Source organism: Megascapheus bottae, chromosome 1 (genome assembly GCF_031878675.1).
Source record: "Megascapheus bottae isolate mThoBot1 chromosome 1, mThoBot2.hap1, whole genome shotgun sequence".
Taxonomy (NCBI): domain Eukaryota; kingdom Metazoa; phylum Chordata; class Mammalia; order Rodentia; family Geomyidae; genus Megascapheus; species Megascapheus bottae.
In genome coordinates this window covers 105,996,883-106,017,786 of record NC_143509.1, presented here as the reverse complement: position 1 = coordinate 106,017,786, position 20,904 = coordinate 105,996,883, and the positions used below count along the sequence as shown (strand labels likewise).

General features: G+C 66.5%; 1 protein-coding gene across 1 annotated transcript; it reads left to right on the top strand.

Annotated features, from left to right (window-relative positions):
• The first annotated feature begins 301 nt into the window (after window positions 1–301).
• Window positions 302–20,291, top strand: LOC150069802 (collagen alpha-1(VI) chain-like). The gene is given in 38 exon segments (XM_090351095.1): window positions 302–512; window positions 991–1,120; window positions 4,081–4,210; window positions 4,212–4,282; window positions 5,001–5,160; window positions 6,601–6,635; window positions 6,667–6,760; window positions 7,068–7,088; window positions 7,282–7,302; window positions 7,376–7,420; window positions 8,504–8,557; window positions 8,918–8,962; window positions 9,085–9,111; window positions 9,502–9,528; window positions 9,618–9,635; window positions 9,637–9,663; window positions 9,877–9,930; window positions 10,054–10,116; window positions 11,059–11,121; window positions 11,206–11,259; window positions 11,348–11,383; window positions 11,665–11,727; window positions 12,168–12,230; window positions 12,806–12,868; window positions 13,007–13,069; window positions 15,312–15,362; window positions 15,524–15,559; window positions 15,786–15,848; window positions 16,003–16,068; window positions 16,441–16,476; window positions 16,908–16,944; window positions 17,240–17,248; window positions 17,568–17,701; window positions 18,008–18,117; window positions 18,216–18,399; window positions 18,471–18,651; window positions 19,229–19,258; window positions 19,570–20,291. Coding segments are annotated over 38 exon segments (3,084 nt in total). The 5' UTR covers window positions 302–415; the 3' UTR covers window positions 20,193–20,291.
• Window positions 20,292–20,904: the final 613 nt, after the last annotated feature.

The following is a 20,904-nucleotide window of genomic DNA, read 5'->3' as shown; positions in this document are numbered from 1 at the left end:
GGCCCGGAATGTTTCGTGGAACTCTGTGGGGTTGTGCAGCCTGCAGCCTGCGGGAGCAAGCGCCCCGTCGCACTGCGAGGAGAAGGGGTCCCGTGGCTCGGGAGAGCTCTGGGTCAAGGCTGCTGCCGCAAAGAGGGGCTTTTCTTTCAGAAGGTTCTGGAGGCCCCAATTGCGTGACTCACCCAGCTGGCCGCCCCTCTGGGCCTAGCCCCTCCCCTCCCCGCTCTGCCTCCACCCCTTCCTCCCTCCTTCCTTCCCTCCCTCCCGCCTCCTCCCCTTCTCCTCCCTCCTCCCTCCTGGGTCCTGCACCGCCTTGGGCTGTAACTACTGTGGCAGAGACCGCTTCTCACACTGTGTCCCGGTTGCCCACCCTGGCCCCAGCCCTCGCTCCTTGGGGACCTAGGCCAGTGTCACCATGAGGCTGGGCCTCACCCTGCTGTCCCTGCTGCTGCAGGCCTGCCAGGCAGCTGCCCAGGATGACCCAGGGAGCTCAAAGACCCTGGCCTTCCAAGGTGAGTGAGTGGAGCCCGCCCTGCTGCCAGCGGGGGGAGAGAAGCAGGGGGTCCAGGAACCCTGCGGAGGGAACCTCAGCCAGAGGCTCTGTGGTGGGGTGCCCGGGTGCCCGCCTCTCTCCTTCTGTGTTGGGAGCTGGGGGAACCCCTGCCACTGCAGGTCAGGCTTCTGCCCTGGGCGAGGGGCTGTGGTGAGGAGCAGTGCCGGCCGGCCTTGGCTCTCCGGGTCCTCATACTATGGCACAAGCTGAAATCCAATGGCGAGACTTCAGTGGGTTTTGTCCAGTCCAGTCCCAGAGCCCCTGCCCTGCAGAGCCCCTCCCGCCCTTCAGGCCTCCACACTCGGGACCCCTCCTGGTGCCTGGGGGCGGGTGGGGCCCAGGGGCGGCCCACCTGCCGGGAATGGTGGCGGAGTACCTGCGGGTGGGGTGGGTGCAGGCGGGATGGCTGGATGGCTCACGGACCCTCCTCGGCCCAGACTGCCCTGTGGACCTGTTCTTTGTGCTGGACACCTCTGAGAGCGTGGCCCTGAGGCTGAAGCCCTACGGTGCCCTGGTAGACAAGGTCAAGGCCTTCACCAAGCGCTTCATCGACAACCTGAGGGACAGGTAGGGGCGCTGCAGGCTGCCCTGCGTCGGGTGAGCTGGACCAGCCAGCAGGCAGGGCCCGGCGGTGCCACCCACACCCCCGGCAGCTACTCTGCGCATGGGCCGGAGGCTGGGTGTGAGACCACGGGGTGTGAGACGTGGCCTGGCCATCAGGAGATCCACGGGGCCATGCTGAGAGGGAGGCCTCACAGACCCACGAGGCGTCTGCTCCCGGGCCAGCAGGTTTGGAGGGGGCCCCGGCTGGCAGCTCTGCCTGTGGCCCAGGGGCTCTGTGTCCAGCTGGGCCCCGCGCAGTGCATGCACAACCAGGAACGGGGCCCTCGGGGGTCCCACCCTGGTCTCGGTGACCACCCCACCAGGGACCAAGGCCCACAGCTGATGCCACAGACACAGAGATTGTACACTCCCACTGCCACGCCAGGCGTCACTGACTGCAAACGTGAATGTCGTAGAACGAGGGGTCTGTGGGGAGGAGGAGGGAGGACCCTACGAGGGCTCCAGGCCCTGCTGGGCGCTGCAGTCCTGGCTGTTCAGAAGGCTGAGATCTGAGGATTGTGATTCAAAGCCAGCCTGAACAGGAAAGTCAAGGAGACTCTTATCTCCAATAAACTGTGCAAAAAAAGATGGAAGGGAGGGAGGGAGGGAGGGAGGGAGGGAGGGAGGAAAAGAAAAGAGACGTGGCTCAAGTGGTACAGTGCTGGCCTTGTGCAAAAGAAGCTAGGGACATTGCCCAGACCCTGAGTTCAAGTCCCAGGGCTGACTGCGGGTGCCGGGGGGCGGGGGGGTTCCAGGACCCTTACTCTACTCTCACGTCCGTTTCCCACCTGAGGCGTGACACAGTGCCACCACTGTAGACAGTGCTACACTTCTGCTGGACGGAGGAGGGTGGGCTTCAGAATCTGGAGCAGACCCTGAGAGCCCTGGGCCGGGCCGGGGCCAGGCAGACCCACGCCAGAGGCCCCAGGTCCCAGCTGGCACTGCCTATACCTCCTTCCCCGTCAGCGGCTGCAGTCGTGGCCTCCACGCCGCACACAGCCCTCCACCTGGGGTCTCAAGAGGTCTGAGGCCGCCAGGTGGATGGGCCAAGCTGCTCCTGACAGCCACCTGCAGCTCCTGGCAGAGACCACCCTCTGAGCCTGGGCCAGTGCCCTGCCACCCGGGAGATGCGAACACAGTGCCTTTGGGCATCCTGAGGACGCCACTCCCTCTGGCCAGAGGGGCCCCGGAGGCTCTGCTCCCAGCTCCACTGCCCCTGTGCCCCCAGGCCTCCTCCCCTAGGCCTCCTCCTCTCCCAGCCCCCCTCGTCCCCCACCCCTGTGCCCTCAGGCCTCCTCCCCCAGCCCTCCCTCCTCCCCCACCCCTGTGCCCTCGGCCTCCCCCCAGGCCCCCTCGTCCCCCCCCCCCGTGCCCTCAGGCCTCCTCCCCAGCCCTCCCTCCTCCCCCACCTCTGTGCCCTCGGTCTCCCCCCAGGCCCCCTCGTCCTCCACCCCTGTGCCCTCAGGCCTCCTCCCCCAGGCCCCCTCGTCCCCCACCCCTGTGCCCTCAGGCCTCCTCCTCCAGCCCTCCCTCCTCCCCCACCTCTGTGCCCCTCGGTCTCCCCTCAGGCCCCCCTTGTCCCCCACCCCTGTGCCCTCAGTCTCCCCCCCAGGCCCCCTCCTCCCCCTCCCTGTGCCTCAGGCCTCCTCCCCCAGCCCTCCTTCCTCCCCCACCCCTGTGCCCTCGGCCTCCCCCCAGCCCCCTCGTCCCTCCCCCGTGCCCCCAGGCCTCCCTCCCCCAGGCCCCCTCGTCCCCACCCCTGTGCCCTCGGCCTCCCCCCAGGCCCCCTCGTCCTCCACCCCTGTGCCCTCGGCCTCCCCCCAGGCCCCCTCGTCCCCCCCCCCCCGTGCCCCCAGGCCTCCTCCCCAGGCCCCTCGTCCCCCCCCCGTGCCCCAGGCCTCCTCCCCCAGGCCCCCTCGTCCCCCACCCCTGTGCCCTCAGGCCTCCTCCTCCAGCCCTCCCTCCTCCCCCACCCCTGTGCCCCTCGGCCTCCCCCCAGCCCCCTCGTCCCCCCCCCCCCGTGCCCCAGGCCTCCTCCCCCAGCCCTCCCTCCTCCCCCACCTCTGTGCCCTCAGGCCTCCTCCCCCAGCCCTCCCCTCCTCCCCCACCCCTGTGCCCCCGGCCTCCCCCCAGGCCCCCTCGTCCCCCACCCCTGTGCCCTCAGTCTCCCCCCAGGCCCCCTCGTCCCCCTCCCTGTGCCCTCAGGCCTCCTCCCCCAGCCCTCCTTCCTCCCCCACCCCTGTGCCCTCGGCCTCCCCCCAGCCCCCTCGTCCCCACCCCTGTGCCCCCAGGCCTCCTCCCCCAGGCCCCCTCATCCCCCACCCCTGTGCCCTCAGGCCTCCTCCTCCAGCCCTCCCTCCTCCCCCACCCCTGTGCCCTCAGGCCTCCTCCCCCCAGGCCCCCTCGTCCCCACCCCTGTGCCCTCACCAGGCCCCCTCGTCCCCACCCCTGTGCCCTCGGCCTCCCCCCAGGCCCCCTCGTCCTCCACCCCTGTGCCCTCGGCCTCCCCCCAGCCCCCTCGTCCCCCCCCCGTGCCCCCAGGCCTCCTCCCCCAGGCCCCCCTCGTCCCCCACCCCTGTGCCCTCAGGCCTCCTCCTCCAGCCCTCCCTCCTCCCCCCCCCCGTGCCCCTCAGGCCTCCTCCCCAGCCCTCCCTCCTCCCCCACCCCTGTGCCCTCGGCCTCCCCCCAGGCCCCCTCGTCCCCCACCCCTGTGCCCTTGGCCTCCCCCCAGGCCCCCTCGTCCCCCCCCCCCTGTGCCCTCAGGCCTCCTCCTCCAGCCCTCCCTCCTCCCCCACCTCTGTGCCCTCGGCCTCCCCCCAGGCCCCCTCGTCCCCCCACCCCTGTGCCCTCGGCCTCCCCCCAGGCCCCCTCGTCCCCCCCCCTGTGCCCTCGGCCTGCCCCCAGCCCCGTTCCCCTGGCTGCAGGTACTACCGGTGCGACCGCAGCCTGGTGTGGAATGCGGGGGCCCTGCACTACAGCGACGAGGTGGAGGTCATCCGTGGGCTCACGCGCATGCCCAGCGGCCGAGACGAGCTCCAAGCCAGCGTGGAGGCCCATCAAGTACTTCGGAAAGGGCACCCACACCGACTGTGCCATCAAGAAGGGGCTGGAGGAGCTGCTCGTTGGGTGAGGGGCCACACCAGGCTGGCTGGCTGTCCAGTGCCAGTCTTCCTGGACCCTGGGGCCCCTCCAGACCCTGGGCTTCCGGTAGCCAGGTGACGGCTGGAGATTCAGACATGCCCAGCAAGGAATGTCATGCTAGGGAGCATGGGCCACCCAGCCTGACCAGAGCCCGGGGCTGCCCCACCCGTCCACCCACACACCAGCCCATGTCCCCAGACAAGGACCCCAGTGTCTCCACTCCACTGTGGCCAAGTTCTGCAGAGCAGAGGTGGGGACAGACCAGAGAGCTGCAGAGACTAACAGAAAGAGGTCAAGAGGTCAGAGAGGCCGGGAGCGTGGCCTAGTGGCAGATTTGCCTGCCTAGCACACGTGAAGACCCAGGTTTGATTCCTCGGTACCACATACATAGAAAAGGCCAGAAGTGACGCCGAGGCTCAGGTGGTTGAGCTCTAGCCTTGGAAAGTCCAAGGACAGTGCTCAGGCCCTGAGCTCAAGCCCAGGACTGGCAAAAAAAAAAAAATACAGAGTTGGAGAAAGGTAACAGACTGACTGTAGGAAAGCACCCTGGGTTCCCTGCCGCGGACAGAATGGAGTCCACAGAGCTCCCTCAGGCCTCCTTCCTGGGCTTCCCTGCCCCCAGCACAGGGGAGGGGTCAGAGTGGCAGAGCCCAGGATCCCAAGCAGGGACCGTGGGGAGGGTCTCACAGTGCCCACCTTTCAGGGGCTCCCACCTGAAGGAGAACAAGTATCTGATCGTAGTGACGGACGGGCACCCCCTGGAGGGCTACAAGGAGCCCTGTGGGGGCCTGGAGGATGCAGTGAACGAAGCCAAGCACCTGGGTGTCAAAGTCTTCTCTGTGGCCATCACCCCTGACCACCAGGTAAGACTTCACGGAAATAAAGCAGAGGGCTGCCGCCCCTGCCCCACCCCTGAGGACTCCCCACCCCTGAGGACTCCCCACCCCCTGAGGACTGCCCACCCCTGAGGACTCCCCACCCCTGAGGACTGCCCACCCCCTGAGGACTCCCCACCCCTGAGGACTGCCCACCCCTGAGGACTCCCCCCACCCCTGAGGACTCCCCACCCCTGAGGACTCCCCCACCCCTGAGGACTCCCCACCCCTGAGGACTGCCCACCCCTGAGGACTCCCCACCCCTGAGGACTGCCCACCCCTGAGGACTCCCCCACCCCTGAGGACTCCCCCACCCCTGAGGACTCCCCACCCCTGAGGACTGCCCACCCCTGAGGACTGCCCACCCCTGAGGACTCCCCCACCCCTGAGGACTCCCCACCCCTGAGGACTGCCCACCCCTGAGGACTCCCCACCCCTGAGGACTGCCCACCCCTGAGGACTCCCCCACCCCCTGAGGACTCCCCACCCCTGAGGACTCCCCCACCCCTGAGGACTCCCCCACCCCTGAGGACTCCCCACCCCTGAGGACTCCCCCACCCCTGAGGACTCCCCCACCCCTGAGGACTCCCCACCCCTGAGGACTGCCCACCCCTGAGGACTCCCCACCCCTGAGGACTCCCCATCCCTGAGGACTCCCCCACCCCTGAGGACTGCCCACCCCTGAGGACTCCCCCACCCCTGAGGACTCCCCACCCCCGAGGACTCCCCCACCCCCGAGCACTCCCCACCCCCGAGGACTCCCCATCCCTGAGGACTCCCCACCCCCGAGCACTCCCCACCCCTGAGGACTCCCCACCCCCGAGGACTCCCCACCCCTGAGGACTCCCCCACCCCTGAGGACTGCCCACCCCCGAGGACTGCCCACCCCTGAGGACTCCCCCACCCCTGAGGACTCCCCCACCCCTGAGGACTGCCCACCCCCGAGGACTGCCCACCCCTGAGGACTCCCCACCCCTGAGGACTGCCCACCCCTGAGGACTGCCCACCCCTGAGGACTGCCCACCCCTGAGGACTCCCCCACCCCTGAGGACTCCCCCACCCCTGAGGACTGCCCACACCCTGAGGACTCCCCCACCCCTGAGGACTGCCCACCCCCTGGGGACTCCCCCCACCCCTGAGGACTGCCCACCCCTGAGGACTCCCCCACCCCTGAGGACTGCCCACCCCTGAGGAGTGTCCCCCCCAGGACTCCGCCACCCCTGAGGACTGCCCACCCCTGAGGAGTGTCCCCCCCCAGGACTCCCCCACCCCTGAGGACTGCCCACCCCTGAGGAGTGTCCCCCCCAGGACTCCGCCACCCCTGCGGTGCTGGGTGTCCCTGCGGTCCCTGGGTCCCCCAGCCCAGCCCACCCTAGGCAGGCCCCGCGGGTGGTCCCGGCGCCCAGCGCCCCCTCTCTTCCTGCCCAGGAGCCACGCCTGAGCATCATCGCCAGTGACCACACTTCCTCTCCACCTCCACTCCCACGGCCGCCGAACCCGGAGGAACTTCACTGCAGCCGACTGGGGGCAGAGCCTCGGGGCAGAGGAGACCATCAGGAAGACCATCGACACCATCGTGGAGATGATTGTGAGTGCCGCCCTGCCAGGCGTGGGGAGGGAGAGGCCGCCCTGCCAGGCGTGGGGAGGGAGAGGACGCCCTGCCAGGCGTGGGGAGGGAGAGAACGCCCTTCCACGAGTGTGGAGGGAGAGGATGCCCCAGGCGTGGGGAGGGAGAGAACGCCCCTGCCACACCACACGTGAGGAGGGAGAGGACGCCCCTGCCACGAGTGTGGAGGGAGAGGACGCCCCTGCCACGAGTGTGGAGGGAGAGGACGCCACATGTGTGGGGAACCATATCTTGGCAGTGGTAACTCATTTATTTCTTTCTATTCCAGAAAAACAACGTAGAGCAAGTGGTAAGAACCCCGCCCTGCCTGAAACCTGCACACCAGGGCGTGTGTCCAGGGGCCTGAGCTCTGCACACGCATCCCTCCTGTGTTGGGCCTGTGCCCAGGCACATGGGTGTGCTGAACACACATGCGTGGCTGGGCACCTGTCTTCCGTGCTTGGACTTTCTGACCTGTCTGTCTCCTGCCTTCCTCTCCACAGTGCTGCTCCTTCGAGTGTCAGGTAAGTGTGGGGCTCCCCAGATGGCCATGCCCCGGGCGGGTTCCAGGACTGATGCTCCACGTCTGCCTTGCAGCCTGCCAGAGGACCTCCAGGGCCCCGGGGTGACCCTGGGTATGAGGTGAGTGGTCCTGAGATGCTCCTGTGCTGTGGAAAATGCCAGGAACACAGCTTCCACTGTGCCCTGAGCAACCTGTGCTGCCAGCCAGGGCGGGGCAAGTGCCCTGGGTCCAGGTAGCACCACCAGGTGTGGGGCCACACCGTGGGCAAGTGTGGGGTGGGGGGCCCACGGAGGCTGCGCCGAGGCCACAGCCCTCTGGGAGTTAAGTGTCTTTCTGGCACCTACCTGGCCCCTGGAAAGGCCTCTGGAAGGACCCAGGCGTGGACCAGGCCTGGCTTCTGGAAGGACCCGGACGTGGACCTGGCCTGGCCTCTGGAAGGACCCGGCGTGGACCAGGCCTGGCTTCTGGAAGGACCCGGCGTGGACCAGGCCTGGCTTCTGGAAGGACCCGGTGTGGACCTGGCCTGGCCTCTGGAAGGACCCGGCGTGGACCTGGCCTGGCCTCTGGAAGGACCCGGCGTGGACCTGGCCTGGCCTCTGGAAGGACCCGGGCGTGGACCAGGCCTGGCCTCTGGAAGGACCCGGCGTGGACCTGGCCTGGCCTCTGGAAGGACCCGGGCGTGGACCTGGCCTGGCCTCTGGAAGGACCCGGCGTGGACCAGGGCCTGGCTTCTGGAAGGACCCGGCGTGGACCAGGCCTGGCCCTCTGGAAGGATCTGAGCATGGATGAGACCTGAGACTGTGCAGCTCACAGATCCTGATACTAAAAAGCAGTCTGCATTTCTACCCTGGAGGCTGCTCGGGAGCATGGCTCTCCGGTTCCTCAGAAGGGTCGGGAGGGACTTCCAGTCCTGTAGCCACCATGAGCGGGGCTGAGCCACAGTACCCGATGACACCACCTGCTCCCAGGGCCCGGGACTGGGCAGAACTGGTGGGAGGAGATGGGGACTGGGTCCAGCCCGAAAGGCTGTGTTGCGGCCTACAGGTTTCTGGGCTCCCAGAGCCCATCAGGTCGGGATGGGGCCCGGAGGACTTGGCCCTGGGATCGACTCATCCCAGAGACCCTGTGTGTACCCGCTAGTCCCTCCCCCAGCTTTCTGGAAAGGGCTGCATGACCCTGACCTGGTCTGTTCTGTCCCCCAGGGAGAGCGAGGAAAGCCAGGTCTCCCCGGAGAGAAAGGAGAAGCTGGAGACCCTGTGAGTGCTGGGTGGCGAGGAGCCGTAGCAGGGGGAGCTTCAGAGGACAGAGAGATCACAGGGTGGAGGAAGTGCCCTATGGGCAGGCCCACAGACGCCCAGGGCCACCCTCCCTCTCGCTCTTCCCCTCCCTGACCTGTCCCCCTTCTTTCCCCTGCCCTCTCCTCCCCCTAGGCTACCTGGGTTCTTTCCTGGAGCTCACTGTGAGGCTCTGGAGCCCCAGAGGCCACCCTCAAGTCAGCAGCTCCCAGAGCCCCCAGAGGGCTCACAGCGACGCAGGCCTAGGCTTCAGGCTAGGGCGGGGTGAGCGAGGTGGGGCCACCTGGGTGCTGGGTCTGACTGCCCACTTTTCTCTTCCAGGGAAGGCCTGGGGACCTGGGGCCTGTGGGGTACCAGGGGATGAAGGTGCGTGTCCAGCCTCTGCAGTCTGCCTCCAGAGCAGACCGGACCCGGTGTGTCCCCGTGGGGTGTGGCATGCGGGGCCCCACACAGCTGTGACACTTCTTCCTCTTCCGTCTTGTTTTCAGGGAGAAAAGGGAAGCCGAGGGGAGAAGGTAAGCGAGGCCTGACTTGAGGACACAGCCCTCTGGGCCCTGAGCCTCCTCTTGGTTGAGAGCAAGAGCAGGAGCAATGCAGGAGACGCTGGTCTTCCCGGGGGCCATGCAGGAGCCTGCTCACCCTCCCCCTTGCCCTGAGCCCTGGACCAGGCCTGGGGCTCACCTGTTACTTTCACCGGCTGCAGGGCGGGGACTTGGGAGGCCGGGCCCCCTCCCCTCCTCTCTGTGCCCAAGTCCCACCCTGGCAGCACAGGACTGGCACGTGTGCATCCTCAGGGGTTCCCTGCCAGACTTCACCTGCCCCCCCATCTGCTGGGCGGAGTTGAAGTGAGGGGGCTCCCCACAGGCCAGCAAGGGCTACCCTCACCCCTCTTCTTGTCTCCACAGGGCTCCAGGGGACCCAAAGGCTACAAGGTGAGTGTGTGTGGACCTGGCCACCCGCGTCCCTGTGGTTAATGCCAGCAGACCTTCATCTGACCTTTTGTTTCTGTGCCCCCCCCCAGGGCGAGAAGGGCAAGCGCAGGCATCGACGGGGTGGACGGCATGAAGGTGACCCCTGGGGATGGGACGTGGAGGGGCTGGGCGTGCGCTCACCGGGGGAGGCTGGCAGGTGCCGCTCCCGGCCCCAGCAGGTCCCCGGCTGCACAGCCCATCTCCAGAAATGGTGGCCTTCCTGGGAGAGGCGGGAGTGGGCAGAGCCCAGTCCTGGCTGCCGACCTGGGAGCCCACCTGCCCATTTCAGCCGGACTTTTCCTCCTCCAGGGGGAGACAGGGTACCCAGGCCTGCCTGGCTGCAAGGGCTCGCCGGGGTTTGATGTAAGTCACTTGCCCAGTTCTGTCCCTCCACTGCTGCGGCTGTGCCCATCAGACAGACTCTACTCCTGACGGGCACAGCAGGCGCTGGCCCACCATGACTTGCCACATGCATCTTCTCACCAGGGCATTCAAGGACCCCCCGGCCCCAAGGGTGACGCTGGCTCCTTCGGACTGAAAGGAGAAAAGGTGAGTGGCACACAGCCCCACAAGGGCCGGCTTGCCCCGTGGGGACAGGCAGGCCGGCTAGGTGCCTCTCCCCACGGCAGAAAGGATGGGCCTGGCTCTGGCAGCACAGCCCCAGGGGCCTCAGGGACCCTGGTGGTCAGAGCTACAGCAGGACTGACCAAGGTGTGCAAGCCTGGTGTGTCCACAGCTGCACAGTGCCCTCCACCCAGCCCAGCCCAGCCAAATCTCTGTGGAAAAGCAAAGCTTGAGAGTAAGCAAGATGCTAGTGAGAAGAAGGTAACAGGCAGGGGCAGGGCAGGGTTTTCGTTGCTGTTTTGAGAGGGGGGAGAGAGTCCTGGGGCTGAAACGCAGGGCTCTGTCCCCAAGCTTCTTTTGCCCAAGGCTAGTGCTCTACCCCTTGAGTCACTGCTCCACTTCCACCCCTTTTTTGGTGGTGGTTAATTGAGGATAAAAGTCTCATTGACTTTCCTGCCTGGAGTGGCTTTTACTGCGGTCCTCGGATCTCAGCCTCCTGAGTAGTTAGGATGACAGGCGAGAGCCACGGGCAACCTGTAAGTCTCACGTGAGCCTGCGTTTCAGTTGCATGTCTCAGGATTATAATGAAGATAGGAGGTGCAGGAGAGGTGAGAGAAAGTCGGGTACGCTTCCCTCCCACTGTGTCCCAATACGGGAGGACGTCACCTCTCAGATGGCCTCCTGGCCCAGACAGAAGTGTGCAGCCGGCAGCTCCAGCCCCGAGTCGGGCGGGCAGGTGGACTGGGTTAGCCCAGCAGCGTGTGGGTCTAGGTGCTGCAAGTGGCAGCGGTGGCAGCCACAGGGGTGCCTGGGGTCCTTGGAGGCCAGCACTTTGTGGGCTTGGCAGTGGGGTGGGAGGTGGGCCCTGAGGTGGCCTCCACAGCCCGCACCCCCAAGGGAGCACGCGTGACCCCTCTTCTTCCTCAGGGTGAAGCTGGAGCCAATGGAGAAGCTGGAAGACCCGGGAACTCGGGGCCACCTGGAGATGAGGTGTGATGAGGGGGACAAGATGTCCATGGGTGATGGGGCTCAGAGCTGAGGGCTGCAGTGGTCATCCCGCCTGTCTTCCCACAGGGTGACCCCGGAGAGCCCGGTCCCCCTGGAGAGAAAGGAGAGGCTGGTGACGAGGTGAGCCCCTCCGCTTCTGCTTCCCTCCTGAGCTTGCCGGTGCCTGCCAGTGTGCCAACTAACGCTGGGTTTGCTCCTCCTGTTCCAGGGGAACGCTGGCCCAGATGGCGCCCCGGGAGAGAGGGTGAGTTGGCAGACAGCAGGCTGCTTCTGCCAGTCCTGCCAGGGGGACCCTGGCCCCCGCAGGTCCACTCCTGACAGACTCCTGGGTCTCAGTTCCCGGATGGTTGGACGCTGGCAGGGAAGGCAGACCCAGAACCACCTTGTGATTCTGCCTCGGGCCTGGGACCCTACGCATCTGTGGGGTTGGTGGAACGAGGGGATTCCTGGCCTCTGAAGTGACCCGGCTTGAAAACAGCTGCCCAGGCTGTCACCCAGCCACTGTAAACCCCCCTCTCCACACAGGGAGGCCCTGGAGAAAGAGGACCTCGTGGGACCCCAGGTGTGCGGGGCCCCAGAGGAGACCCGGTGAGTCACACTCTGAGGCTAAGGCCCTGCCCAGCCCTGTGGGGGACAGGTCAGGGGTTAGAACCCCAGGGCTTCCACACAGTCCTATGGGTGTCCAGACGTCAGCCCTGTCCACCCCACCAGCCTGGCTGCCTAAGTCCAGGACCCACGGATCTGGAAGGGAGCAGCCAAGAGTCCTGGGGAACTCACACCTCCCCCTCCCCTTTCCTGGGGGAAACGACCCCAGCATGTCAGCCACAGGGGTAAAGTGATCCGTGGTCTTTCCGTGTGACTGGCCATAGCATTCATGGCAACCTTTACCATGCAGCTCTGTTCTCAGGACACACCTGCAAGCTGCCCCGGGGGGCTCCAGGGTCTGGGTCCCCAGGCCAGGCCTGCTGGCCACCCCTACCCCAGGAATGTGGCGCTGGCAGACATGGGACTCCATGCTTTCTCTCCAGGGCGAAGCTGGACCCCAAGGTGACCAGGGAAGAGAAGGCCCTGTTGGCATCCCAGGAGACCCGGTAAGGAGCCTGAGGGGGCAGGGGGCCCGCCAGCCCCCATGGCACCCCGGCTGGTCCGCATGAGGCCAAGGTCATGATGAAGGGTATGAGGTCATGAGCGTGTGGACACACATCTGGACATGGCACTGGGGAAGGCGGCTCAGAGCTCAGCTTCAGGAGCCCTGGCCCTGTGGGTGATCAAAGCAGGCTGGAGACCCAGGGTTCAGACCCATGCAGCCTGGTTTAGTCCAGAAGCAGCACGGGGGGGAGTCAGGGCTGCAGGCCAGGTGCAGGCCAGGGAGCTCTGCAGGGAACTGGCCAGGGCCCTGCCCTAGGCAGAGGCCAACTGAGTCTGGGATCCCTCCCTGTGGTACCTGTGAGGCGGGCTGAGCGCTGGGCGGGAAGCCTCCATGCAGGTGGTTCCCAGTGTGTCCACGTGGGCTTCTGTGGGAGTCTAGACCAGTGTGGCCGCCCAGCCAGGCGGGGCACCAGGGAGCCCAGAGAGCCTCTGCTTGGAGACAGGAGGAACCTGGTCTGCCCACACCCAGTGCTGGCAGTTGTGGCTCACCCGCCATGCCATGGCATCTGTCCCTCAGGGCGAGGCCGGCCCCATTGGGCCGAAAGGATACCGCGGTGACGAGGGTCCCCCCGGGCCAGAGGTGAGTGCCTGCCCACCTGGATGCGGGCCGTCCAGGAGGGCTGCCCTGACCCCCTGCGGGCACCACTCCCTTTCCTTGGAGGGCGTGAGCTCCTCACCTACACTGTGAGCTGGCTTCCACTCCTCTCCCCCTCCTTAGGGTCTCAGAGGCGCCCCAGGACCTGTCGGGCCCCCAGGAGACCCGGGGCTGATGGGTGAACGGGTAAGTGTTTGGTCGCAGAGCCCTGCTGGGTCCATGCTGGGTCGTCAGAGAACCTTTCCCCCACCCCCTGCCCACCACCACAAGCCTTGGCTGGGCCTGAGCCAGCACTGGGGGAAGGGACCGTCCCTGGTGACCGGTGACCACACGGCCAGCATGCACAGTCTGCAGCCAAGCAAGAGGACATCTGGGCGTCCTTCCTGCTGGAGCTCCACTCTAGGGAGACGAGCCCCGGGGTAGCTGGATGAGGATCACAGGTCCCAGTCTGACCAGAAGAACCTCTGGGTGCTACTGTCTTGGGCCTGTGCTGTTCTTGGGTGTCCTGTGCTGTCCTGGGCCTGTCCCGGGTGTCCTGTCCTGTCCTGTCCCGGGTGTCCTGAGCCTGTCCTGGGCGTCCTGTCCTGTCCCGGGCGTCCTGTCCTGTCCCAGGTGTCCTGTCCTGTCCCGGGTGTCCTGGGCCTGTCCCAGCGTTCTGGGCCTCTCAGGGTGTCCTGTCCTCTCCCAGGTGTCCTGTCCTGTCCTGGGTGTCCTGTCCTGTCCTGGGTGTCCTGGGCCTCTCCCGGTGTCCTGTCCTGTCCCGGGTGTCCTGGGCCTGTCCTAGGCGTTCTGGGCCTCTCCCGGGTGTCCTGTCCTCTCCCGGGTGTCCTGTCCTGTCCCAGGTGTCCTGTCCTGTCCCGGGTGTCCTGGGCCTGTCCCGGGCATTCTGGGCCTCTCCCGGGTGTCCTGTCCTCTCCCAGGTGTCCTGTCCCGGGTGTCCTGGGCCTGTCCTGGGCATTCTGGGCCTCTCCCGGGTGTCCTGTCCTCTCCCGGGTGTCCTGTCCTGTCCCGGGTGTCCTGTCCTGTCCTGGGTGTCCTGGGCTTCTCCCGGGTGTCCTGTCCTGTCCCGGGTGTCTTGGGCCTCTCCCAGGTGTCCTGTCCTGTCCCGGGCGTCCTGTCCTGTCCCGGGCGTCCTGGGCCTGTCCTGGGCGTCCTGTCCTGTCCCGGGCATCCTGGGCCTGTCCCGGGCGTCCTGTCCTGTCCCGGGCGTCCTGTCCTGTCCCGGGCGTCCTGGGCCTCTCCCGAGTGTCCTATCCTGTCCCAGGCGTCCTGTCATGTCCCAGGCGTCCTGTCCTGTCCTGGGCGTCCTGAGCCTGTCCCGGGCGTCCTGTCCTGTCCCAGGTGTCCTGGGCCTGTCCCGGGCGTCCTGTCCTGTCCCGGAATCCTGTCCTGTCCCGGGCATCCTGTCCTGTCCCGGGCGTCCTGTCCTGTTCCGGGTGTCCTGTCCTGTCCCGGGAATCCTGTCCTGTCCCAGGCGTCCTGGGCCTCTCCCGGGCGTCCTATCCTGTCCCGGGCGTCCTGTCCTGTCCCGGGCGTCCTGTCCTGTCCCGGGAATCTGTCCTGTCCCGGGCGTCCTGGGCCTCTCCCGGGCGTCCTATCCTGTCCCGGGCGTCCTGTCCTGTCCCGGGCGTTCTGTCCTGTCCCAGGCGTCCTGGGCCTGTCCCGGGCGTCCTATCCTGTCCCGGGCGTCCTGTCCTGTCCCGGGCGTCCTGTCCTGTCCCGGGAATCTGTCCTGTCCCGGGCGTCCTGGGCCTCTCCCGGGCGTCCTATCCTGTCCCTGGCGTCCCGTCCTGTCCCGGGCGTCCTGGGCCTCTCCCGGGCGTCCTATCCTGTCCCGGGCGTCCTGTCCTGTCCCGGGCGTCCTGTCCTGTCCCGGGAATCTGTCCTGTCCCGGGCGTCCTGGGCCTCTCCCGGGCGTCCTATCCTGTCCCGGGCGTCCTGTCCTGTCCCGGGCGTTCTGTCCTGTCCCAGGCGTCCTGGGCCTGTCCCGGGCGTCCTGTCCTGTCCCGGGCGTCCTGGGCCTGTCCCTGGCGTCCCGTCCTGTCCCGGGCGTCCTGGGCCTGTCCCGGGCATCCCGTCCTGTTCCGGGCGTCCCGTCCTGTCCCGGGCGTCCTGGGCCTGTCCCTGGCGTCCCGTCCTGTCCTGGGCGTCCTGGGCCTGTCCCGGGCGTCCCGTCCTGTCCCGGGCGTCCCATCCTGTCCCGGGCGTCCCGTCCTCTCTCAGGCGTCCCTCCCTCTCCCAGGCGTCCCGTCCTCTCCCGGGCGTCCCATGCTGTCCCGGGCGTCCCGTCCTCTCCCGGGCGTCTCGTCCTCTCCCGGGCGTCTCGTCCTGTCCCGGGTGTCCCGTCCTGTCCCGGGCGTCCTGTCCTGTCCCGGGTGTCCTGCATAGGCGTCACGCATGGTGCCAGCAGCTCTGCTCTATTCCCCAGGGTGAAGATGGTCCTCCTGGAAATGGCACCGAGGGCTTCCCTGGCTTTCCTGTGAGTGTCCCCCAGCCATGCCACCCTCCACACCATTCTGGGTGTGTGCAGGGCCGGCAGGCCAGACCACTGACGGGTTGACCAGGACTCTGCCATGGAAAGGCTGTCTCCACCGTGTCCACGTCTGACCCTGGTGTGAACACCCTGCCTTTCTCCCACAGGGGTATCCAGGCAGCAGGGGCCCCCCTGGGCTGAACGTGAGTGTGCCCCACCCTGCCTCTGCCTGCCCAGCTTACACACACGTGTGGGCACGCGTGTCCGTTCACGCACACCTGCAAGAGCGGGGTCCACGCATGCTCACGTCTAGACACATGCCGTGACCTCATGCACTGCAGACACACGCACCCCTGCCCCCCACCTTCCAGCCCCCTCCCCCACCTTCCCTCTGCGAGTGCCCTGCCCTGAAGTTTCTGTCGTGCACAGGGAACGAAGGGCTACCCTGGCCTCAAGGGAGACGAAGGTGAAGCTGGAGAGCCTGGAGAGGACGTAAGTGGGGGGTGGAGCCGCCGGTGTGAGCCCCAGGTCAGCCTAGCGTTTGGGGCGGCAGGGTGGACCCAGCCGGGAGACAGAAATGAGGAGCCCGGGTGAGCAGGTGACTGTGGTGGACGGCCAGGCTGCTGACCGTGCCACCTCCTTTCAGAACAATGACGTTTCACCACGCGGGGTCAAAGGAGCAAAAGGGTACCGCGGCCCAGAAGGCCCACAGGTGAGCGATGAGGCTGTGAGAGGGGAGGAGAGAAGGGAAGGCCTGGGGAGGGGGAGAGGGAGAGGAGGGGGCAGGGGATCCAACTGTGTGGAGCCCCGGGATGCAGCTGGCACGGGGTGAGGGGCAGCGATTCGCTGCCTGGAGGAACAGAAAGGGTCCAGGAGGCTGGAGCACATTCTGTGCCCGTGGGGTGTGGGGCGATGGGAGTGGGGACGTAGGTGGGGTGGGGCCCTGGGCGGGGAGGCTGGGACCTGAGGGGCCCTGAGGGGCAGAAGTCCCCAGGGCCGTCTGGGCCTCCAGGAGCACACGCTCCACGCACACCCAGGAACCTCCCGGCACCTCCCACTCAGAGCTGCTGTTATGCCCTGACAGGGACCCCCAGGACACGTGGGACCACCTGGACCCGACGTAAGTGGGGTGCCCACAATGTCCTCCGGGGGCCACAGACCCTGTAGAGACCATGGGTGGGAACCTATGGTGCTGACCATGGATGGGGGGAGGGACAGGGGGAGGCTGGAGCCCCGCCCTTGGGCCCGAGTGGGTGCATGGTGGATGACCTTGAGGACACATGGATGACCTTGAGGACACGTGGATGACCCTGGGGACATATGGATGATCCTGGGGACACATGGATGACTGTGGGGACACATGGATGACCCTGGGGACATGAAAACCTTGGGTTGTTGACCATATGGCACATGGCATACACCATGGTGGTGAATAAAGGTCTAGTAGTCACGTCAGGACACCCTGGGACAAAGCAGGCCCTGGGGCTCCAGGAGTGACCGGAAGACCCCTAGCTCAGGGCCAGGGTAACTCTCCTGCCTCTCTCTCCTCAGGAGTGTGAGATTCTGGACATCATCATGAAAATGTGCTGTGAGTACAGCGATCTCAGGAAAAGCATTTAGTGAACAAGCTCATGCCCACCAGCTCCGGGCCCCATTGTGTGGAGAGGACTCCATGAAGTTAGGGGAGGGGGGCTGGGTACAGCCTACAAGTGGTGTAGAGGAGCAGGCTGGACTTGGCTACTTGTCCCCAGAGGTTGCTAACTGAGAGCCTGGGCAGAGCGGGGCAGAACTGGGCAGAGAGGCTCCAGGAAGGGGCCGGGAGCAGGGTGAAGGCATGAGTTATTTCGTTGTCTAATCACCTCCTTCTTCTCCTCTTTCTCCAGCCTGCTGTGGTGAGTACATCTTCATGCTTAGCAATCACCATGTGGCCTTATGGGTTCCTATCGTGGGCAGAGCGGTGCCCCTGGCTGCTGTGGGTGGAGGTTGAGCCTGGGCTGGGCCTGCCTACCAGTCACCGTGACTCCACGTGGCGTCAGGGTCAGGGCCCAGAGGCAGCCGGGAGCCACCTGGCCTGGGTCTGGCCGAAGGCAGGTGGCCCCCTGCCCAGGAGCCAGGGGAGGGGTGGCTGGTTCTTTTGTGAGGAGTGGTCTGAGCCAGGGGCCGGGGAGCATCCTGGGAGAGGTCCTGAGGGTCCACCCTGCCCATCCCCAGAGTGCAAGTGTGGCCCCATCGACATCCTCTTCGTGCTGGACAGCTCTGAGAGCATCGGCCTGCAGAATTTCGAGATTGCCAAGGACTTCATCATCAAGGTCATTGACCGACTGAGCAGAGTCGAGCTGGTCAAGGTGAGGAGAAAGCTGCCTGCGGGGCTGTCACCACTGTGAGCACAGGCTGACCCTCGAGGTGTGCACTGGCCAGTCCCGCCCAGCCTCTGCCTCGCACAGCCCGGCCCGTCAGGCGGCATGGAGGGGGAGCAGCCCCAGGCTGCCCCCCTGGCACGGGCTCATTCCTTGAGGGTGGAAATGGGGAGCTTCTTAGGGCCCTGGTAGACAGGCGGCCTGGAGGCCAGAGGCTGTGGTGAAGGGGCTCCTGTGGAGACACGAACTCTGGGCGTTGGGGACGGGCTCAGATGCAGCCCTGTCCTCCCTCAGTTTGAGCCAGGACAGTCGCATGCCGGCGTGGTACAGTACAGCCACAACCAGATGCAGGAGCACGTGGACATGAGGATGCCCAACGTCCGCAACGCCCAGGAGTTCAAGGAGTGAGTAGGCCCCCGAGCAGGCGTGGCCATGGCCCTTGGCCTGGACCCCGACCCCGACCCCGACCCTGACCCTGGCGTGGCTGTCCCGTGCTGAACAGAGCCGTGAAGAAGCTGCAGTGGATGGCAGGTGGCACGTTCACCGGGGAGGCTCTGCAGTACACCCGGGACCGGCTGCTGCCGCCCACCCAGAACAACCGCATCGCCCTGGTCATCACAGACGGACGCTCCGACACCCAGAGAGACACCACACCCCTCAACGTGCTGTGCGGCCCCAACATCCAGGTAGACGGGCGCTGGGCACACTCAGGGCTTCTTGGGGTGCAGGGTCAGCTGATGAGACTTGTCCTTTGCAGGTGGTCTCCGTGGGCATCAAAGACGTGTTTGGCTTTGTGGCTGGCTCTGACCAGCTCAACGTCATCTCCTGCCAAGGCCTGCTGTCCCAGGGCCGGCCGGGCCTCTCCCTGGTGAAGGAGAACTACGCAGAGCTGCTGGACGACGCCTTCCTGACGAACATCACCGCGCAGATCTGCATAGGTGGGCACAGGGCACACCCCACCTCGGGGCGGCAGCCGCCACCGCCTCCTCTGAGCCGCCTCGCCAAGGAAACGGCCTGCAGACGCTGCCTGGCCCCTCACCCGAGACAAGCCCTGGGGCAGGGCCGTGTGAGCACGTGACGCACACGCGAGTCCCAGGCCTGCGCTCGGCAGGGCCGTGAGAGGACGTGTGAGGCACACATCCCCCCCGACGTCCACCCGGCTCCCCACACGCAGCGTGTGCAGTTAGCCAGGCCTGGCGGCCAGCGCCCACTTCCCCCATGGGGAGGGCAGCAGGGCAGCAGGCAGAGCTGGTGCCAGGTGGATGATGGGCAGGTAATGGGGCACATTGGTCCCCAGACCACTCTGGAGCCACTCTTCCTCCGTCTCCACACTGCAAAGGAGCCAAGGCTCTGTCCTGCCCCTCGAGGGGCTGGTGACCTGCCTGGGAGCCCAGGCCCCTGGCAGGACTCGGGGGCTGGACAGGCTGTGGGGTCTGAGGCAGAGGCAAAGGCAGAACTCCTGGTTGGGTGCTCATGGCGGGAGTGTCAGTCACTCACGGAGTCATCTCTTCACAGACAAGAAGTGTCCGGATTACACCTGCCCAAGTGAGTACCTGGGTCTGGAGAGAGTGTGGGGTACCTGGCGGCCCCACAGTGCTCTGGAGCTGCCACCTGCCCCACCTGGGGGCCCTGTGAAGTGGGGTGTCTTGTCGCCAGCCCCGTGGCTGCACCGGGGGCCCCGTGAGGTGGGGTGTCTTGTCGCCAGTCCCGTGGCTGCACCGGGGGCCCCGTGAGGTGGGGTGTCTTGTCGCCAGTCCCGTGGCTGCACCGGGGGCCCCGTGAGGTGGAGTGTCTTGTCGCCAGCCCCGTGGCTGCACCGGGCATCCTTGTGCTCACAGCCTCTCTCTCACCCACAGTCACCTTCTCCTCCCCGGCTGACATCACCATCCTGCTGGACGGCTCGGCCAGTGTGGGCAGCCACAACTTCGACACCACCAAGCACTTTGCCAAGCGTGTGGCTGAGCGCTTCTTGTCGGCCAGCCAGGAAGCCCCCGGCCACGAGGTGCGTGTGGCCGTGGTACAGTACAGCGGCCAGGGCCAGCAGCAGCCAGGGCGGGCAGCCCTGCAGTTTCTGCAGAACTACACAGTGCTGGCCGGTACTGTGGACAACATGGACTACTTCAATGACGCCACAGACATCAACGACGCCCTGAGCTACGTGACGCGCTTCTACCGTGAGGCGTCGCCAGGCACCGCCAAGAAGAGGGTTCTTCTGTTCTCTGATGGCAACTCACAGGGGGCCACGGCGGCGGCCATCGAGAAGGCCGTGCAGGAGGCTCAGCGCGTGGGCATCGAAATCTTTGTGGTGGCCGTGGGCCACCAGGTAAACGAGCCCCACCTCCGCGTGCTGGTCACCGGCAAGACGGCCGAGTACGACGTGTCCTTCGGCGAGCGCCACCTGTTCCGTGTGCCCAGCTACCAGGCCCTGCTCCGGGGCGTCTACTACCAGACGGTCTCCAGGAAAGTGGCGCAGGGCTAGCAGGCACGCCCGCCACCACGGGCCTCCCGTCCCTCCCGCCATGACACCGCAGAAAGAAGAAATGTGACCTGATCTCCTCAGCAACCCCTGCAGCTGAGGAGAGACCTGAGAGCCGGGGCAGCAGGCAGCGCAGCGTGACACCTCCGCTGTTCACTAGAGCTGCCTCTGTCCCTCTCTCCCTCACTTCACCCAGCACAACAGTGCCCGGCCCCCTTCCCTCCCTCCCTCCCTCTGTGCCCTGCCGTCTCCAGCCCAGCTAGCCTCCCTTCCCTTCCTACCAAGCCTACCTGGCCAACCCCCCAGGCTCATCCTGTGCCCCTGCTCCGGTGAGATGCTGGGCTGTTTCGTGCTCAGGATGCCGGGGCAGAAGGTTGTCACACACGGGCCCTTCCTTGCCACTGCTCTCGGTGACTGACTCGGACCCGGCCCCCGAGGCAGATGCTGGCTGACGTTCTTGTGCTCTTAGAGCAAGGTGCTACCCCGAGGACCCCACCCTCACAGCCTGGCCGGGCAGCAGCATCCCGTCAGAAGCACCCTAGGATTTCCCTGGCGGGCATCGCACATCCTGCGACTGTCAACGACCCCCTCCGTAGTTCGTCCTCAGCCCCTGCTTCCTCAGCAGGGCCAAGTGGGCGGCCTCTGCCAATAAAAGTTTTGACTTCTCCCCATGGCTGTTTTCTGGGCACATCTATACCCGTGGGGAGATGCCAGT